Genomic DNA, 17,201 nt, shown 5'->3' with positions numbered 1-17,201 from the left:
CGAGTTTTATTTTAAATGACATCCCTAAATATCTATCTAATTTTTCTCACTTTACCAAAAAGCAGCCTCAAAATCTGCCCCTTTGATGGTGGTGTGATCTTATCTCCCCTGCTATTCGCATAGCTGATTGGAAGTTCTCCCCTGCATCTGCAAAATAAATGTGCGCTGTTGCAGTTGTCAAAATGCGTTTTGTTCGTCTCTTAATTATTCATCTTAACCCCACCTATTGAATGTTTGGAGTCGATGGGTTTAAACACCAGATTGACCTTCCAGTCAGTTCCCTGTACAGAGCCTTGGCTCCATGACTGATGTATCTTGTTACTCACTGCACTGGCACACGTTTTGCACCATTAAAGATTGAGGAAGAAAACGAAAATTATTGCAAACGTAAAAGGAGAGACTGCGTCAGTCCAATCCGCATTCAGGCAGAGGGGAGCCTGGCAGTGCTTTAGCTCCAGAGCCATCAGACTGAAGGATGGAGCGAAAGTGTACCCCACCGAGCCAAACAATATTAAACAGAAAGGTTTGAAATAACCTAACGCAGCTGAAGATCCACAACAGTGCCCGACATTTATATAATACATATTTTATTTATATATATCTGACTGCTGGTCATCCTCTCTGGGCTGAGTTGCTGAACACTGCGGACTGTTTGAGCTCGGAACCAATCGGACGGGATGCCGAGGCGCTGGTGCTCTGTTCGAGGCAACGCCGGGCGGAAGTACCCGGGGGGAGGATTCGCTGTGGCACCAAGCAGAAGGGGTGCGCTGAGGGCCGGCATCATGGTGCAAACGCGGAGCGGCCGGCAGACCCAGGCCCGCAAGGTAAAAGCCGGGGTGCGGAGGGCTGTCGGGTGGGCGCTCCCGGACCCGGTGATGGCCAAGAGGCCGGTGAAACAGGCGCTGGGAGTTTGGAGCTTGGCTGTGCCGGGGGGGTTGGAGGATGTCTGAGACCCTGGGGAGAGGGTCCTCCCACTAGGCTCTGGAGGAGAGGGGGGCTCCCACTCGGCTCTATGGGGGAGGGGGGCTCCCATCCGACTCTATGGGGAGGGGGGCCCCCACTTGGCTCTATGGGGGAGGGGGGGCTCCCACCCGGCTCTATGGGGAGGGGGGCTCCCACTCGGCTCTATGAGGGAGGGGGGCTCCCACCCGGCTCTATGGGGAGGGGGGCTCCCACTCGGCTCTATGGGGGCGGGGGGGCTCCCACCTGGCTCTATGGGGAGGGGGGCTCCCACTCGGCTCTATGGGGGAGAGGGAGCTCCCACTCGGCTCTATGGGGGAGAGGGGGCTCCCACCAGGCTCTATGGGGGAGGATGACTCGCACCAGGCTCTATGGGGGAGAGAGAGCTCCCACCAGGCTCCATGGGGGTGGGTGGCTCCCACCAGGCTCTATGGGGGAGGGTGGGGGGGGGGTCTCCCACCAGGCTCTATGGAGGAGAGGGGGGGTTTCCCACCAGGCTCTATGGGGGAGAGGGGACTCCCTTCAGGCTCTATGGGGGAGGGGGGGCTCCCACCCGGCTCTATGGGGAGGGGGGCTCCCACTCGGCTCTATGGGGGAGGGGGGGCTCCCACCCGGCTCTATGGGGAGGGGGGCTCCCACTCGGCTCTATGGGGGCGGGGGGGCTCCCACCTGGCTCCAAGGGGAGGGGGGCTCCCACTCGGCTCTATGGGGGAGAGGGAGCTCCCACTCGGCTCTATGGGGGAGAGGGGGCTCCCACCAGGCTCTATGGGGGAGGATGACTCGCACCAGGCTCTATGGGGGAGAGAGAGCTCCCACCAGGCTCCATGGGGGTGGGTGGCTCCCACCAGGCTCTATGGGGGAGGGTGGGGGGGGTCTCCCACCAGGCTCTATGGAGGAGAGGGGGGGTTTCCCACCAGGCTCTATGGGGGAGAGGGGACTCCCTTCAGGCTCTATGGGGGAGAGGGGGCTCCCACCAGGCTCTATGGGGGAGGGGGTTCCCACCGGGCTCTGGGGAAGAGTGAGCCCCCCAGGCTCTGAAGTAGGGAGGGGGAATGGAGGCCCCAGGCTCTCAGGGAGGATGGGGAGAAGGGCCCAAGGCTCTCCGGGAGGGAGGGGAGAAGGACTTGAGGTTCTGAGGGAGAGGGGTCCAAATCTCTGAGGGAAGGAGAGGGGACGTCTTTGGAAGGGGACCTGGAAGCCAATCCACCTAACCACATCTTTTCGGAGGAAACCAGAGCACCCAGAGGAAACACATGTAAACTCGGGGCGAAAGTGCAAACTCAACATAGACATTCATCCAAGGTCAAAATCAAACCTGGGTCCCTGATGCTATTAGGCAGCAGTGCTAACCACTGTGCCTCCCTATGTGCCCTACAGATTTAGATTTATTGTCGTGTGTACCGAGGTACAGTGAAAAGTATTGTTCTGCGTAAAATCCAGGCAGATTGTTCCATACATGAAAAAACATAGGAAATATGATAGATAAACAATGTAAATACATAGACATCAGATAAGGAATATAGAGTATCGTGCTAACAACAGTAGAGAAGATGCAACATATTGTGTGCTGCCTATGGCCATGAATTACCCAAGTTTGGTTTAAAAGGCTGGGCTTACCAACGAGGCTACATCATTGCACTGGTCTGCTGCTTGCCTGCAGACTGCTCATCAAATGGTTTGGATAACCATTGGATCAGTTCAGTCCATAAGAGGGTCATTCTGGGGCCTAGTAACAGAGTGGAGGATATTCCATCTAAAGGAATGGTACTGGAACCAAGCTGAGGCACTCCAAAGAGGAGAACATTCCAGATGTGTAAGAAAGAGAGGAGAAAAGTATGGTGTGGTGGTGATGGGAGCCATGGCACCATGGCCACAGCAGTTTGGGCTGGGCAAGTGGTAGTCAGCCGAGAGGAATTTGATAGAGACCACGGTGTTGACACCCCAGAGCCATGTTGCAATCTAAGACAGGAAGATGTTGGTGTAATCGTTCACAGTATAGACCTGGGTGGAAGTATAGTCTTGTTTGCAAGTTAACGGACGTTTTCGAGGGAAATGGTGCAATGGTTGATCCAAGGATGGTTAAGGAGGTTGCAAAGATTGGCGCTCCCTTCCTCCAACTTGAACGCTGGCTGGAAAATGAGGCAGATGAAATGGTTACATTTTCTGCTGCTCCAGAGGTTCCTCCGTGTGCTCTTCAGATAACCCATACAAGTGCTACTGTGGACTCATTCAAGGGTGGTAAAGGCAGAATGCCCATGGACGTTGGTGGAGGAGGAGAGGGGTAAATTAAAATGAATGACACAGGACAGAAGGTTCTGAGGGGACAACAAACATAGAAATAATGGACCTGGATCCAGAGTGGCAGCTAAAATGCAGACGTAAATTAGTAGAGTCCTAGAATCATGGAAATGTACAGCATGGAAGGAGGCCACTTGGCCCATTGTGTCCATCCAGCTGCAGGTAGCCATTCAGTCACATTTCAGCTCTTGGTCCATAGCATTTCAAGCGCATATTCAGGTACTTAATGTTATGAGAGTTTCTGCCTCCACCACCCTTTCAAACAGTGAGTTCTACATTCCCCCTATGACGATATTGAGTTCTTCCTGGTCTCAGTCAAAGGCTAAGTCGGATTTATAAACATTCCTTTGTTTTATTTCTCACTCTGATAACCCAGGACCAACACTGTTCCTGAGCTCCCCAGAGGAAGTGAGTGAAAACAAAGCACATAACATCTTATACACATGAACATAGAATCAAGTTTTACACACGACCAAATAAGGCAAGATGGCAAATGCATTCTTATAGGTCTTTCTCACACAACTCTCACATTCCTTGACCTGGCCATATAAGCTGACCCTGGGGCCCCCTTTCACCCAGCATCCTCAGCACAAAGAACCGGTCCTAATGGCTGCCCATCCCCCTCTTCATGCTTTGCAAAATCCCAGTTACAGGCAATTCGACTGCTACCCATTTTCTCCAGCCTAAGCTAGAGATGTTTAAAAGCCCGCTACCCTAATCCTCTAATCACCTGTATTAGTATCTACTCCTAACGTTGCCTAACTACTTATAGCTACTTATCCCCTTTCTCGTACCTTGCTCTTTTGCTCCATTCCTCACCTACCCTCTGGTGAAAATAGGCTCCCCTTGAATATTCTTTAAACCTCCTATCTCGTTCCCTAAATCAATAACCCCTCAACCAAGGGGGATTTTACCATCCTTTCCACTCCGTCTACACCCCTCAACCAAGGGGGATTTTACCATCCTTTCCACTCCGTCTACACCCCACAAACTTTTACGCACTTTAGTTAGGTTTCCCTTCAGCTTCCTCTGTGGCTAAGAAAACAAATCTAGCCAATCCAATTTTTCTTCTTCATTGAAATTCTCCAGTCCGGCCAACATTCTCACCAATCTCCTCTGAAACACCTGTAATGCAGCCACACTTTACCTATTTTGTAGCGACCAAAACCACACACACTTCTCCAGCTGTGGCCTAACCAGTGTTTCATATGGTCTAGCATTACCTCAATTCTCCTACTCTCTGCCTTGGCTAACGAAGACAAATATCCTGTGTGCCAACTTATATATCTGTAAAAACACTTTCAGGGACCAGTCGGCATGCAAGTGCAAGATCCCCCGTTCCTCTGGACTTCTACCGTGGGTAGCATAGTGGTTAGCACTGGCTACACAGCGCCAGGGTCCCAGGGTCGATTCCCTACTGGGTCACTGTCTGTGCAGAGTCTGCAGATTCTCCCCGTGTCTGCGTGGGTTTTCTCCGGGTGCTCCGGTTTCCTTCCACAGTCCAAAGACATGCAGGTTAGGGGATTGGCCATGCTAAATTGCTCTTAGTGTCCAAAAAGGTTAGGAGGAGCTATTGGGTTAGGGGGATAGGATGGAAGTGAGGGCTTATGGGGTCGGTACAGACTCGATGGGCCAAATGGCCTCCTGCACTGTATGTTCTATGTTCTCCATATCAAACTATTAATAATAATCTATATTGTTACAAGTAGGCTTACATTAACACTACAATGAAGTTACTGTGAAAAGTCCCTAGTCGCCACATTCCGGCGCCTGTTCGGGTTCACAGAGGGAGAATTCAAAATGTCCAAATTAGCTAACAGCCATGTCTTTCGGGACTTGTGGGAGGAAACCGGAGCACCCGGAGGAAACCCACGCAGACACAGGGCGATAATGCAGAGTCCACACGGACAGTGACCCAAGCCGGGAATCAAACCTGGGACCCTGGCGCTGTGAAGCAACATTACCAACCACTGTGCTATCGTGCCGCCCATTACAATTCAAGGAGTATTCCTTTGTCTTGTTCGTCTTCCCCAATCTCACACTTCGAATCCTTACAGTGCAGAAGGTGGCCATTCGGCCCATTGAGTCTGCACCGGCCCTTGGAAAGAGCTCCCTAATTAAGCCCACGTCTCCACCCTATCCCAGTCATCCCACCTAACCTTTTGGACACTAAGGGACAATTTAGCATGGCCAATCCACCTAACTTGTACATCTTTGGGCTGTGGGAGGAAACCGGAGCACCCGGAGGAAACCCACGCAGGCGGGAGGAGAAAGTGCAAACTCCACACAGTCAGCTAAGGCCTTATTTGAACCCAGTCCCTGAAACTGAGATAGCAGTGTCGCCCACCTATCTGGTTTATACTCCATTTTCCACTGTAATGTCCACCTGATGGTTCTTTGATATCTTCCTGCTGCCCACAGTTTTATTTTTCATTTTCAACCACGGGGGCAATTTTTGTGTAATCTCTGAACTTCTTCATTATATCCCGACATTCAATCCCACATCATTGATATATATCACAAGAAGCAAGGGACCTAGTTCTGAACCTCAGTGGAAATGGTCTTCTAGTCACAAAAACACCTATTGACTGTTACCCTTTACTTCTGAACTAACTTTGGATCCAACTTGGGCTACTTTGCCTTGGGCTTTTACTTTCACGACCAGCCTGCCAAGTTGAACCTTATCAAAAGTCTTGCTAAATTCCATATAGACATCAAATGCGCTACCTGAATCATCCATGCTTGTTAGCCCCTCACAAAATTCAAACATGTTAGCCAGACTTTACTTTCCTTTAAATCCATGTTGACTGTTGTTGATTAATCTGTGTCGTCCCAAATGGAGATTTATCCTGTCCCTCAGAACTTTTCCCAAAAATTTCCCACTGTGGTTATTTGGTCTACCCGTTATCCCTTTTTTAAATACCCAATGGCACCACACCTGTAGCCAGGAAGGTTTGGAAAATGAAGGTCAGAACTACTTCTATTTCTTTTATCGCTTCCCTCAACAGGCTTTAATTCATTTTGTCCGGGGGGGTTTGATCAGTTTCAAAGATATTAAACCTCTTATTACTTCATTTAATCAACCTGGTTTCCAAGATCTGTATCATCCCTTTTGTGAAAAAAAGCATACAAAATATGCATTAAGAACCATACTCGTGCTCTCTTGGAGATTGATATTGGGTTTTCAGTAGCCATAAAAAAACAGCCAGAGTACATTCTGTACCCTTGCTACCCTCAGTGCTTCCTCCAAGTGGTGTTCAATATGGAAGAGTACCTACTCATCAGCCGAAGGGGGAGAGTATGGTGGTAATCAACAAGGGGTTTCCTTGCCTGCGTTTTGACCTGGTGCCATGAGACTTCATGGGGTCAGGAGTCGATGTTGAAGACTCCCAGGGCAACTCCTTCCCAACTGTAAACCACTGCGTCATCTCTGCTGAGTGCCCTGTCGGTGAGACAGGACGTACCCAGGATGGTGATAGTGATGTCGGGGACATTGTCTGAAATGTATGGTTCCGTGAGTATGACTGTTGCTTGACTAGTCTGAGAGACAGTTCTTCCAACTTCTGGCACAATTCCCCAGATGTTAATAAGGAGAACCTTGCAGGGTCGGCAGGGCTGGGTTTGCCATTGTCGTTTCCGGTACCTAGGTCGATGTCGGGTGGTCCGTACGGTTTCATTTCTGTGTTTTCTTCGTAGTGGTTGAATAAAACTGAGTGGCTTGCTAGGCCATTTCAGAGGGCATTTACGAGTCAACCACATTGCTGCAGCTCTGGAGTAACATGCACACCAGACCAGGCTAGGGTGACAGGTTTCCTTCCCTAAAGGACATTAGTGAACCAGATGGGTTTTTACGACAATTGCTAATGGTTTTTCATCGTCATCATTAGACTTGCTTTTTTAAAATTGAGTTTAAATTTGAACCCAGGTCCCCAGATTACTAGTCCAGCGACAATTCCACTGTGCACTGCCTCCCCTTAAGCCCTTTTGACGTTCAGGGAGCTCTGGGTTTGTTAGCCCTCATCTTTTTTTTTTTGTTAAGGTAACAGGTGCTTGCTGTGAACCCTCACTGCCTCCCTCCCTCCCTGATACTCCAGGTGTCTGGTATTGGGCAGATCAAAAAATGTTACACTCAGCACCTAATGCTGCAATAATTGTTGCAGAATCTGAATATCCAACTGTCAACCCACAGGTGCAAAACATTACAAGGTTAACAATCGCACCATACACAAAACTGCTCCACAGAGCCAATATTCTAAATTGAACATGAACTACACTTTTATTAATGAGTTTCCTTCTTTAATGAGTGAAGACACTGATCCATTGTCTCTTCGGAGTTTTCAGTAGCCATAAAAAATGAGTTACCTGGTCTTTACTGATTTGAAACCTAGAAAATTTACAACACATAGAACATTACAGCGAAGTACAGGCCCTTCGGCCCTCGATGTTACGCCGACCTGTGAAACCACTCTAAAGCCCATCTACACTATTCCCTTATCGTCCATATGTCTATCCAATGACTATTTGAATGCCCTTAGTGTTGGCGAGTCCACTACTGTTGCACAGGGCATTCCACGCCCTTACTACTCTCTGAGTAAAGAACCTACCCCTGACGTCTGTCTTCTATCTATCTCCCCTCAATTTAAAGGTATGTCCCCTCGTGCTAGACATCACCATCCGAGGAAAAAGGCTCTCACTGACCACCCTATCCAATCCTCTGATCATCTTGTATGCCTCAATTAAGTCACCTCTTAACCTTCTTCTCTCTAACGAAAACAGCCTCAAGTCCCTCAGCCTTTCCTCATAAGATCTTCCTTCCATACCAGGCAACATTCTGGTAAATCTCCTCTGCACCCTTTCCAATGCTTCCACGTCCTTCCTATAATGCGGCGACCAGAATTGCACGCAACACTCCAAATGCGGCGGCTCCAGAGTTTTGTACAGCTGCAACATGACCTCATGGCTCCGAAACTCAATCCCTCTACCAGTAAAAGCTAACACACCGTACGCCTTCTAAGGTGACCATTAAACACTTGATATCCGCTAGTCACTAGTTATCCAGGCTAATTTCACATTGCAACTCATGGTCTGTAATCTTATACATTATGACACTTCAAGTGCATATCCAAGTATTTTTCAGTGCAATGAGCGTTTCCACCTCTGCCACGCTTTCAGGTCATGTGTTTCCGACTCTCACCACCCTCTGAGTGAAAATTAACCCCCTACCCCATCCGCCCATCCTTCCTTCTGCAAATCTGCCCTCTGGTTCTTGACCTGTCTGCTATGTAAACGGGTCCTTCCCATCCACCCTATCTAGACCACCAATTAAACTTCCCCATAACCTCCTGTATTCCAGAGAAAACAATCCCAGCCCATCCAATCTTTTTCCGCATAAATAAAATCTTCAGGGCACGAACCTTGTATTATTCACTGTACCAAGGCACAATTCACAGTACCCGCTCAGTTGTACTGGTCATGATACCAACCGTGGCCAAAACCTTCAGCAATTCCTTGTGCCGTATCCCTCTATACCCATCCTATCCATGTGTTTGTCAAGATGCCTTTTGAACACCGTTAATGTAACTGCTTCCACAACCTCCCCAGGCAGAGCGTTCCAGGCACTCACCACCCTCTGTAAAAAAAAAAAAAAAACCTGCCTCTAAAACTGAAGACAGAGGCAATTGTGTACTGAATTCCCACATCGGTGCATGGAGAGAAGGACTAGAAGTGCTCGTAAAGGCAGAAACAGAAAGACAGAGAAGCCTTGGGCTGAAGCTGCAGCGGGAGACAGCATGGCGGAGGAACGGACCTCTGGTTTGTCGACCCAGCGGTCAATGGAGCAGCTGATGCAAGTTATTCAGGAAGGCTTTGCTAAGCAGAAACGGGACTGCTTGGACCCGATAAAAGAGCCGATTGAGCGGCTGGAGCTTAGATTGGACGCCCAAAATCGGGTGATCCAGAAGGTGGAGAAGGTGCTGGCTGAGCAGGAGGAACATCAAACTGCGGTGGAGTTGGAGGTGGGGATGCTGAGAGACCAGCAGAAGAAGCTCCTGGAGAAGGTGGAGGACCTAGAGAATAGGTCCTGCCGGCAGAACTTGAGAATCGTTGGGCTCCCGGAGGGGTCCGAAGGAGCGGACGCTGGGGCATACATCGCAGATATGTTTGAGAAGCTGCTGGGGGATGGGGCATTCTCCCGACCCTTGGAGTTGGACAGGGCTCACAGAGCACTCGCGAGGAAGCCGCGAACGGGAGACCCCCTGAGGGCAATGGTGGTGAGATTCCACAGATACTTGGATAAGGAGTGCATTCTACAGTGGACCAAGCAGACATGGAGCTGTAAGTGGGAGAATAGTATCCTGTGGTTCTACCAAGACCTGAATGTGGAGGTGGCCAGGAGAAGAGCAGGCTTCAATCAGATTAGGTCGATCCTTTTTAAGAAAAAGGTGAAGTTCGGACTGTTGTATCCGGCCCGTCTCTGGGTCACGCACGAGGAACAGCACTTTTATTTCGAGTCACCTGAGGACGCGCTGGACTTCGTGAAAAGGAAAGGACTGGTGGTGGACTGAGAACTTTTGAACTTTGCTGCAACATTTGTGTTTTTCTTTTTGTTTCTCTGTTCTTTAAAAAAAAGTTTCTCGTTTTTTGTTTTGGGGAAGCTGTTTGAGTTGGGACCAGTGGCAGAGTTGAGTGAGTTACGGTTTTCATTTGCACTGTTGGGGGGTGGAGGTGTGCTTGTTTAGATTTTGGTGTTTTTCTGTTGGGCAATTGTGTGGGGTTTGTTTTATGTTGGAGTATGTTTGTATGAGCGGGGCGGAGGGTGGGGAGGGAACAATAGGTGGGAGACTATCCGGCACCAGGGATGGGGGCCACCAAGCTAGCTGGGTGAGCTAGCTCACAGAAGCGCGGGGGGGGGGGGGGGGCATATGTTTGGTTTAGTAAAGGGGTTGGATTACAGAGTGTTGTTATTAGGGGGGGGGAAATGTTCTGCTGACGAGGGAGGGACTTGGGCCAAGGGACAGAGAGGAGGTTGGGGGTGGAGGCTGCCTGGGGGTGGGCCAATGGAGGCGCAGGGCATGGGCTGGAGGCGGGCCAAAAAATGGGATGGTTGATCGGAAAAGTGGGGGGGGGGGGGGGGCCAATGAGCCCCCCAACTAAGCTGATCACCTGGAATGTTCGAGGGTTATATGGGCCGGTCAAGAGGGCACGTGTGTTCGCGTATCTTAGGGGACTGAAGGCGGATGTGGTAATGGTGCAGGAGACGCACCTTAGAGTAACTGACCAGATTAGATTGAGGAAAGGCTGGGTCAGTCAGGTCTTTCACTCGGGACTGGATTCAAAGACTAGAGGGGTCGCGATCCTGATCAATAAGCGGGTGGTGTTTGAGGCGGGGTGGGGGGGATCCATGGAGATTTGGGCAGCCGAGGATGAAGGAGTTCTCCTTCTACTCACACGTGCATAAAGTGTATTCCCGGATCGTTTCTTCATTTTGGGCAGGGGTGGTGGACACTGGGTATTCGGCGATCACAATCTCAGACCATGCCCCGCACTGGGTTGACCTGCAGGTTAGTAAAGACAGTAACCAGCGCCCGCACTGGAGGCTAGATGTGGGACTTTGGGCTGACGAAGGGGTGTGCGAGCGGCTGAGGAAATGTATTCAGAAGTACCTGCAGGTCAACGACACGGGGGAGATTTCAGCAGCGGTGGTCTGGGAACATAGAACATTACAGCGCAGTACAGGCCCTTCAGCCCTCGATGTTGCGCCGACCTGTGAAACCACTCTAAAGCCCATTTACACTATTCCCTTATCATCCATATGTCTATCCAATGACCGTTTGAATACCCTTAGTGTTGGTGAGTCCACTACTGTTGCAGGCAGGGCATTCCACACCCTTACTACTCTGAGTAAAGAACCTACCTCTGCCGTCTGTCTTATATCTATCTCCCCTCAATTTAAAGGTATGTCCCCTCGTGCTAGACAGCACCATCCGAGGAAAAAGGCTCTCACTGTCCACCCTATCCAATCCTCTGATCATCTTGTATGCCTCAATTAAGTCACCTCTTAACCTTCTTCTCTCTAACGAAAACAGCCTCAAGTCCCTCAGCCTTTTCTCATAAGATCTTCCCTCCATACCAGGCAACATTCTGGTAAATCTCCTCTGCACCCTTTCCAATGCTTCCACATCCTCCTATAATGCGGTGACCAGAATTGCACGCAATACTCCAAATGCGGCCGCACCAGAGTTTTGTACAGCTGCAACATGACCTCATGGCTCCGAAACTCAATCCCTCTACCAATAAAAGCTAACACACCGTACGCCTTCTTAACAAGCCTCTCAACCCGAGTGGCAACTTTCAGGGATCTATGTACATGGACACCGAGATCTCTCTGCTATTCCACACTGCCAAGAATCTTACCATTAGCCCAGTACTCTGTCTTCCTGTTATTCCTTCGAAAATGAATCACCTCACACTTTTCTGCATTAAACTCCATTTGCCACCTCTCAGCCCAGCGCTGCAGCTTATCTGTGTCCTTCTGTAACTTGTAACATCCTTCCGCACTGTCCACAACTCCACCGACTTTAGTGTCATCTGCAAATTTACTCACCCATCCTTCTACCAGGTCTACCCTCTTCCAGGTCATTTATAAAAATGACAAACAGCAGTGGCCCCAAAACAGATCCTTGTGGTACACCACTAGTAACTGAACTCCAGTCTGAACACTTCCCATCAACCACCACCCTTTGTCTTCTTCCAGCTAGCCAATTTCTGATCCAAACTGCTAAATCTCCCTGAATCCCATGCTTTCGTATTTTCTGCAGTAGCCTACCGTGGGGAACCTTATCAAACGCTTTACTGAAATCCATATACACCACATCAACTGCTTTACCCTCATCCACCTGTTTGGTCATCTTCTCAAAGAACTCAATAAGGTTTGTGAGGCACGACCCACGGGAAGCATTGAAGGCGGTGGTCAGAAGGGAGCTGATCTCGATACGGGCCTATAGGGAGAAGGTGGACAGGGCAGAGACGGACCGACTGGTTAAGGAGCTACTACAGAATGATAGGAGATATGTGGAGACCCCAGAGGCAGAGCTTTTAAGGGAACGGTGGAGGCTACAGGCGAGTTCAGCTTGTTAACCACAGGGAGGTAGACAGATTTTGGAAAAGAGTAAAAACAACAGGGTTGTGGTGATGGGAGACTTCAACTTCCCCAATATTGACTGGGACTCACTTAGTGCCAGGGGCTTAGACGGGGCAGAGTTTGTAAGGAGCATCCAGGAGGGCTTCTTAAAACAATATGTGGACAGTCCAACTAGGGAAGGGGCGGTACTGGACCTGTTATTGGGGAATGAGCGCGGCCAAGTGGTAGATGTTTCAGTAGGGGAGCATTTCGGGAACAGTGACCACAATTCAGTAAGTTTTAAAGTGCTGGTGGACAAGGATAAGAGTGGTCCTAGGATGAATGTGCTAAATTGGGGGAAGGCTAATTATAACAATATTAGGCGGGAACTGAAGAACATAGATTGGGGGCGGATGTTTGAGGGCAAATCAACATCTGACATGTGGGAGGCTTTCAAGTGGCAGTTGAAAGGAATTCAGGACCGGCATGTTCCTGTGAGGAAGAAGGATAAATACGGCAATTTTCGGGAACCTTGGATAACGAGAGATATTGTAAGCCTCGTCAAAAAGAAAAAGGAGGCATTTGTCAGTGCTAAAAGGCTGGGAACAGACGAAGCCTGCGTGGAATATAAGGAAAGTAGGAAGGAACTTAAGCAAGGAGTCAGGAGGGCTAGAAGGGGTCACGAAAAGTCATTGGCAAATAGGGTTAAGGAAAATCCCAAGGCTTTTTACATGTACATAAAAAGCAAGAGGGAAGCCAGGGAAAGGGTTGGCCCACTGAAGGACAGGGGAGGGAATCTATGTGTGGAGCCAGAGGAAATGGACGAGGTACTAAATGAATACTTTGCATCAGTATTCATAGAATTTACAGTGCAGTATTCACCAAGGAGAAGGAATTGGTAGATGTTGAGTCTGGAGAAGGGTGTGTAGATAGCCTGGGTCACATTGAGATCCAAAAAGACGAGGTGTTGGGTGTCTTAAAAAATATTACGGTAGATAAGTCCCCAGGGCCTGATGGGATCTACCCCAGAATACTGAAGGAGGCTGGAGAGGAAATTGCTGAGGCCTTGACAGAAATCTTTGGATCCTCACTGTCTTCAGGTGATGTCCCGGAGGACTGGAGAATAGCCAATGTTGTTCCTCTGTTTAAGAAGGGTAGCAAGGATAATCCAGGGAACTACAGGCCGGTGAGCCTTACTTCAGTGGTAGGGAAATTACTGGAGAGAATTCTTCGAGACAGGATCTACTTCCATTTGGAAGCAAATGGACGTATTAGTGAGAGGCAGCATGGTTTTGTGAAGGGGAGGTCGTGTCTCACTAACTTGATAGAGTTTTTCGAGGAGGTCACTAAGATGATTGATGCAGGTAGGGCAGTGGATGTTGTCTATATGGACTTCAGTAAGGCCTTTGACAAGGTCCCTCATGGTAGACTAGTACAAAAGGTGAAGTCACACGGGATCAGGGGTGAGCTGGCAAGGTGGATACAGAACTGGCTAGGTCATGGAAGGCAGAGAGTAGCAATGGAAGGATGCTTTTCTAATTGGAGGGCTGTGACCAGTGGTGTAGTATATATAAATGATTTGGAGGAAAATGTAACTGGTCTGATTAGTAAGTTTGCAGACGACACAAAGGTTGGTGGAATTGCGGATAGCGATGAGGACTGTCAAGAGGATACAGCAGGATTTAGATTGTTTGGAGACTTGGGCGGAGAGATGGCAGATGGAGTTTAATCCGGACAAATGTGAGGTCATGCATTTTGGAAGGTCTAATGCAGGTAGGGAATATACAGTGAATGGTAGAACCCTCAAGAGTATTGAAAGTCAAAGAGATCTAGGAGTACAGGTCCACAGGTCACTGAAAGGGGCAACACAGGTGGAGAAGGTAGTCAAGAAGGCATATGGCATGCTTGCCTTCATTGACCGGGGCATTGAGTATAAGAATTGGCAAGTCATGTTGCAGCTGTATAGAACCTTAGTTAGGCCACACTTGGAGTATAGTGTTCAATTCTGGTCGCCACACTACCAGAAGGATGTGGAGGCTTTAGAGAGGGTGCAGAAGAGATTTACCAGAATGTTGCCTGGTCTGGAGGGCATTAGCTATTAGGAGCGGTTGAATAAACTTGGTTTGTTCTCACTGGAACGAAGGAGGTTGAGGGGCGACCTGATAGTGGTCTACAAAATTATGAGGGGCATAGACAGAGTGGATAGTCAGAGGCTTTTCCCCGGGGTAGAGGGGTCAATTACTAGGGGGCATAGGTTTAAGGTGAGATGGGCAAGATTTAGAGTAGATGTACGAGGCAAGTTTTTTACGCAGAGGGCAGTGGGTGCCTGGAACTCGCTACCGGAGGAGGTGGTGGAAGCAGGGACGATAGTGACATTTAAGGGGCATCTTGACAAATACATGAATAGGATGGGAATAGAGGGATACGGACCCAGGAAGTGTAGAAGATTGTAGTTTAGTCGGGCAGCATGGTCGGCACAGGCTTGGAGGGCCGAAGGGCCTGTTCCTGTGCTGTACATTTCTTTGTTCTTTGAGGGTGGTGGAGCAGCTGAGAAAGGCGCGGGGGGTGATCTATGAGTGTGGAGAGAAGGCCAGCAGAATGCTTGCACAGCAGCTTAGAAAGAGGGAGACAGCCAGGGAGATATGGAAAGTAAATGACGGAGTGGGAACCTGGTTGGAGATTCAGCAGGGGTGAATAAGGCTTTCAGTGATTTGCTTCTGTATGTATCGGACCCATTAGAGAGGATGGAAGAAATCATGAGGATTCTTGGGGAATTTGGCCGGTTTTCAGGGTATAAGCTAAATATGGGGGAAAAGTGAGATTTTTGCGGTCCAAGCGAGGGGACAGGAGAGGCGATTGGGGGAGCTGCCGTTTATATTAGTAGGGGGAAGCTTTGAGTACCTAGGCATTCAAGTGGCGCGGGAATGGGACCAGCCACATAAATTAAATCTGGCCCGGCTAGTAGACCAAATGAAGGACGATTTTCGGAGATGGGACACGTCCCCGTTGTCATTAGATGGGAGGGTGCAGACGGTGAAGATGACAGACCCCCGAGATTCCTGTTCGTGTTTCAATATCTCCCCACCTTTATTCTTTTTTTAATGGGTCAACAAAATGATCTCTGGCTTTGTTTGGGCGGGCAAGACCCCGCGGGTAAGGAAAGTAATGCTTGAGCGGAGTCGGGGAGAGGACGGCTGGCGCTGCCAAACTTTAGTAACTATTACTGGGTGGCGAATATAGCCATGATCAGGAAGTAGGTGGTGGGGGAGGGGGCGGCATGGGAGCGTATGGAGGCGGCTTCATGCAAGGGCACCAGTTTGGGGGCATTGGTAACTGCGCCTCTGACATTCCCGCCAGCACAGTACTCCACCAGCCCCACGATGGTGGCGGCCCTGAAAGTCTGGGGGCAATGGAGGAGACATGTGGGAGCAGAGGGAGCATCGGTCTGGTCCCCAATCTGTAATAATCACCGGTTTGCCCCGGGAAGTATGGATGGGGGGTTTCGCATATGGCGGAGAGCAGGGATTGAGAGCATGGGGGATATGTTTATAGAGGGGAGCTTTCCGACTATGAGGCCGCTGGAGGAGAAGTTTGGGTTGGCGAGGGGAAACAAATTCAGGTATCTGCAGATGCGGGACTTCCTACGTAAACCGGTGTCAACCTTCCCGCTCCTACCGCTAAGGGGGATTCAGGACAGAGTAGTAGAGGATGGTCTGTGGGCGGATGCGTTGAGTAGAATCAACAGGTCCGCAACATGTGCCAGGCTCAGCCTGATACAATTCAAGGTCGTTCACCGGGCTCACGTGACAGTGGCCCGGATGAGCAGATTCTTTGGGGTGGAAGACAGGTGTGCAAAATGTGCGGGAGGACCAGCGAACCATGTCTACATGTTCTGGGCATGTCCGAAGCTTAGGGGTTTGCAGATGTCATGTCCACAGTGTTAAAAACAAGGGTGGCACTGAGTCCAGAGGTGGCGATTTTTGGGGTGTCGGAAGACCCGGGAATCCAGGAGGAGAAAGAGGCAGACCTGCTTCCCTGGTAGCCCAGAGACGGATACTATTAGCTTGGAGGGACTCAAAGCCCCCGAAGTCGGAGACCTGGCTATCGGACATGGCTAGCTTTCTCTGTTTGGAGAAAATCAAGTTTGCCTTGAGAGGGTCACTGTTAGGGTTCACCCGGAGGTGGCAACCATTCGTCGACTTCTTTGCGGGAAATTAATCGTCAGCAGAAGGGGGGGGGGGGGTTAGTTTAGCTTAGAGTAGGGGTTTAAGAAAGGTGAGATCTGTAAGGGAGGGAGATGGCTTTTGCACTATGTTTATAGTTTCATGTACATTGTTTATTGTGTTGTTGTTATAATACCAAAAGACTATCTCAATAAAATGTATATATTTTTAAAAACCCTGCCTCGCACATCTCCTCTAAACGTTGCCCCACGGACCTGAAACCTATACTCTCTGGTGACTGACCCCTCCACCCTGGGAAAGAGCGCCACCCTATCCATGCCCCTCATAATCTTGTAGTCCAATCCCATCCTTCTTGCTTAAAACCTAATGTCTCATACAGTTCCAGCATAATCTTTCCTGCTCTTATTGTCCATGTCTTGGCTAATAAAAACAAGTATCGCTTATGGCTTTTTAATCATCTTGTCTACCTGTCCTGCGGCATTGGGGGATATGTGGACATTACCCCACCTCCCTCTTGATCTACACTTTTCATTATCCTCCCATTTTTTTGTGTTTTCCCCTTATTATTGTTTGCCCTACCCCTGTTGGTTCAATGTGTGAAGACATTAATTCCTGATCTGCACGACCTGATATTCTATCAG

General features: G+C 49.4%; 1 protein-coding gene across 1 annotated transcript in view; it reads left to right on the top strand.

Annotated features, from left to right (window-relative positions):
• Positions 1-292: 292 nt before the first annotated feature.
• dnttip2 (deoxynucleotidyltransferase, terminal, interacting protein 2) overlaps positions 293-17,201 on the top strand; it is a 31,786-nt gene continuing 14,877 nt past the window's right edge. The window contains exon 1 of the mRNA XM_072510528.1: positions 293-824. Within this exon, the coding sequence (XP_072366629.1) occupies positions 678-824 (147 nt within the window). The 5' untranslated portion in view covers positions 293-677. The remainder of the gene's footprint in view (positions 825-17,201) is intronic.

The sequence above is a fragment of the Scyliorhinus torazame genome, chromosome 7, assembly GCF_047496885.1.
Source record: "Scyliorhinus torazame isolate Kashiwa2021f chromosome 7, sScyTor2.1, whole genome shotgun sequence".
Lineage (NCBI taxonomy): Eukaryota > Metazoa > Chordata > Chondrichthyes > Carcharhiniformes > Scyliorhinidae > Scyliorhinus > Scyliorhinus torazame.
This window is presented reverse-complemented; position numbering and strand designations above follow the sequence as displayed.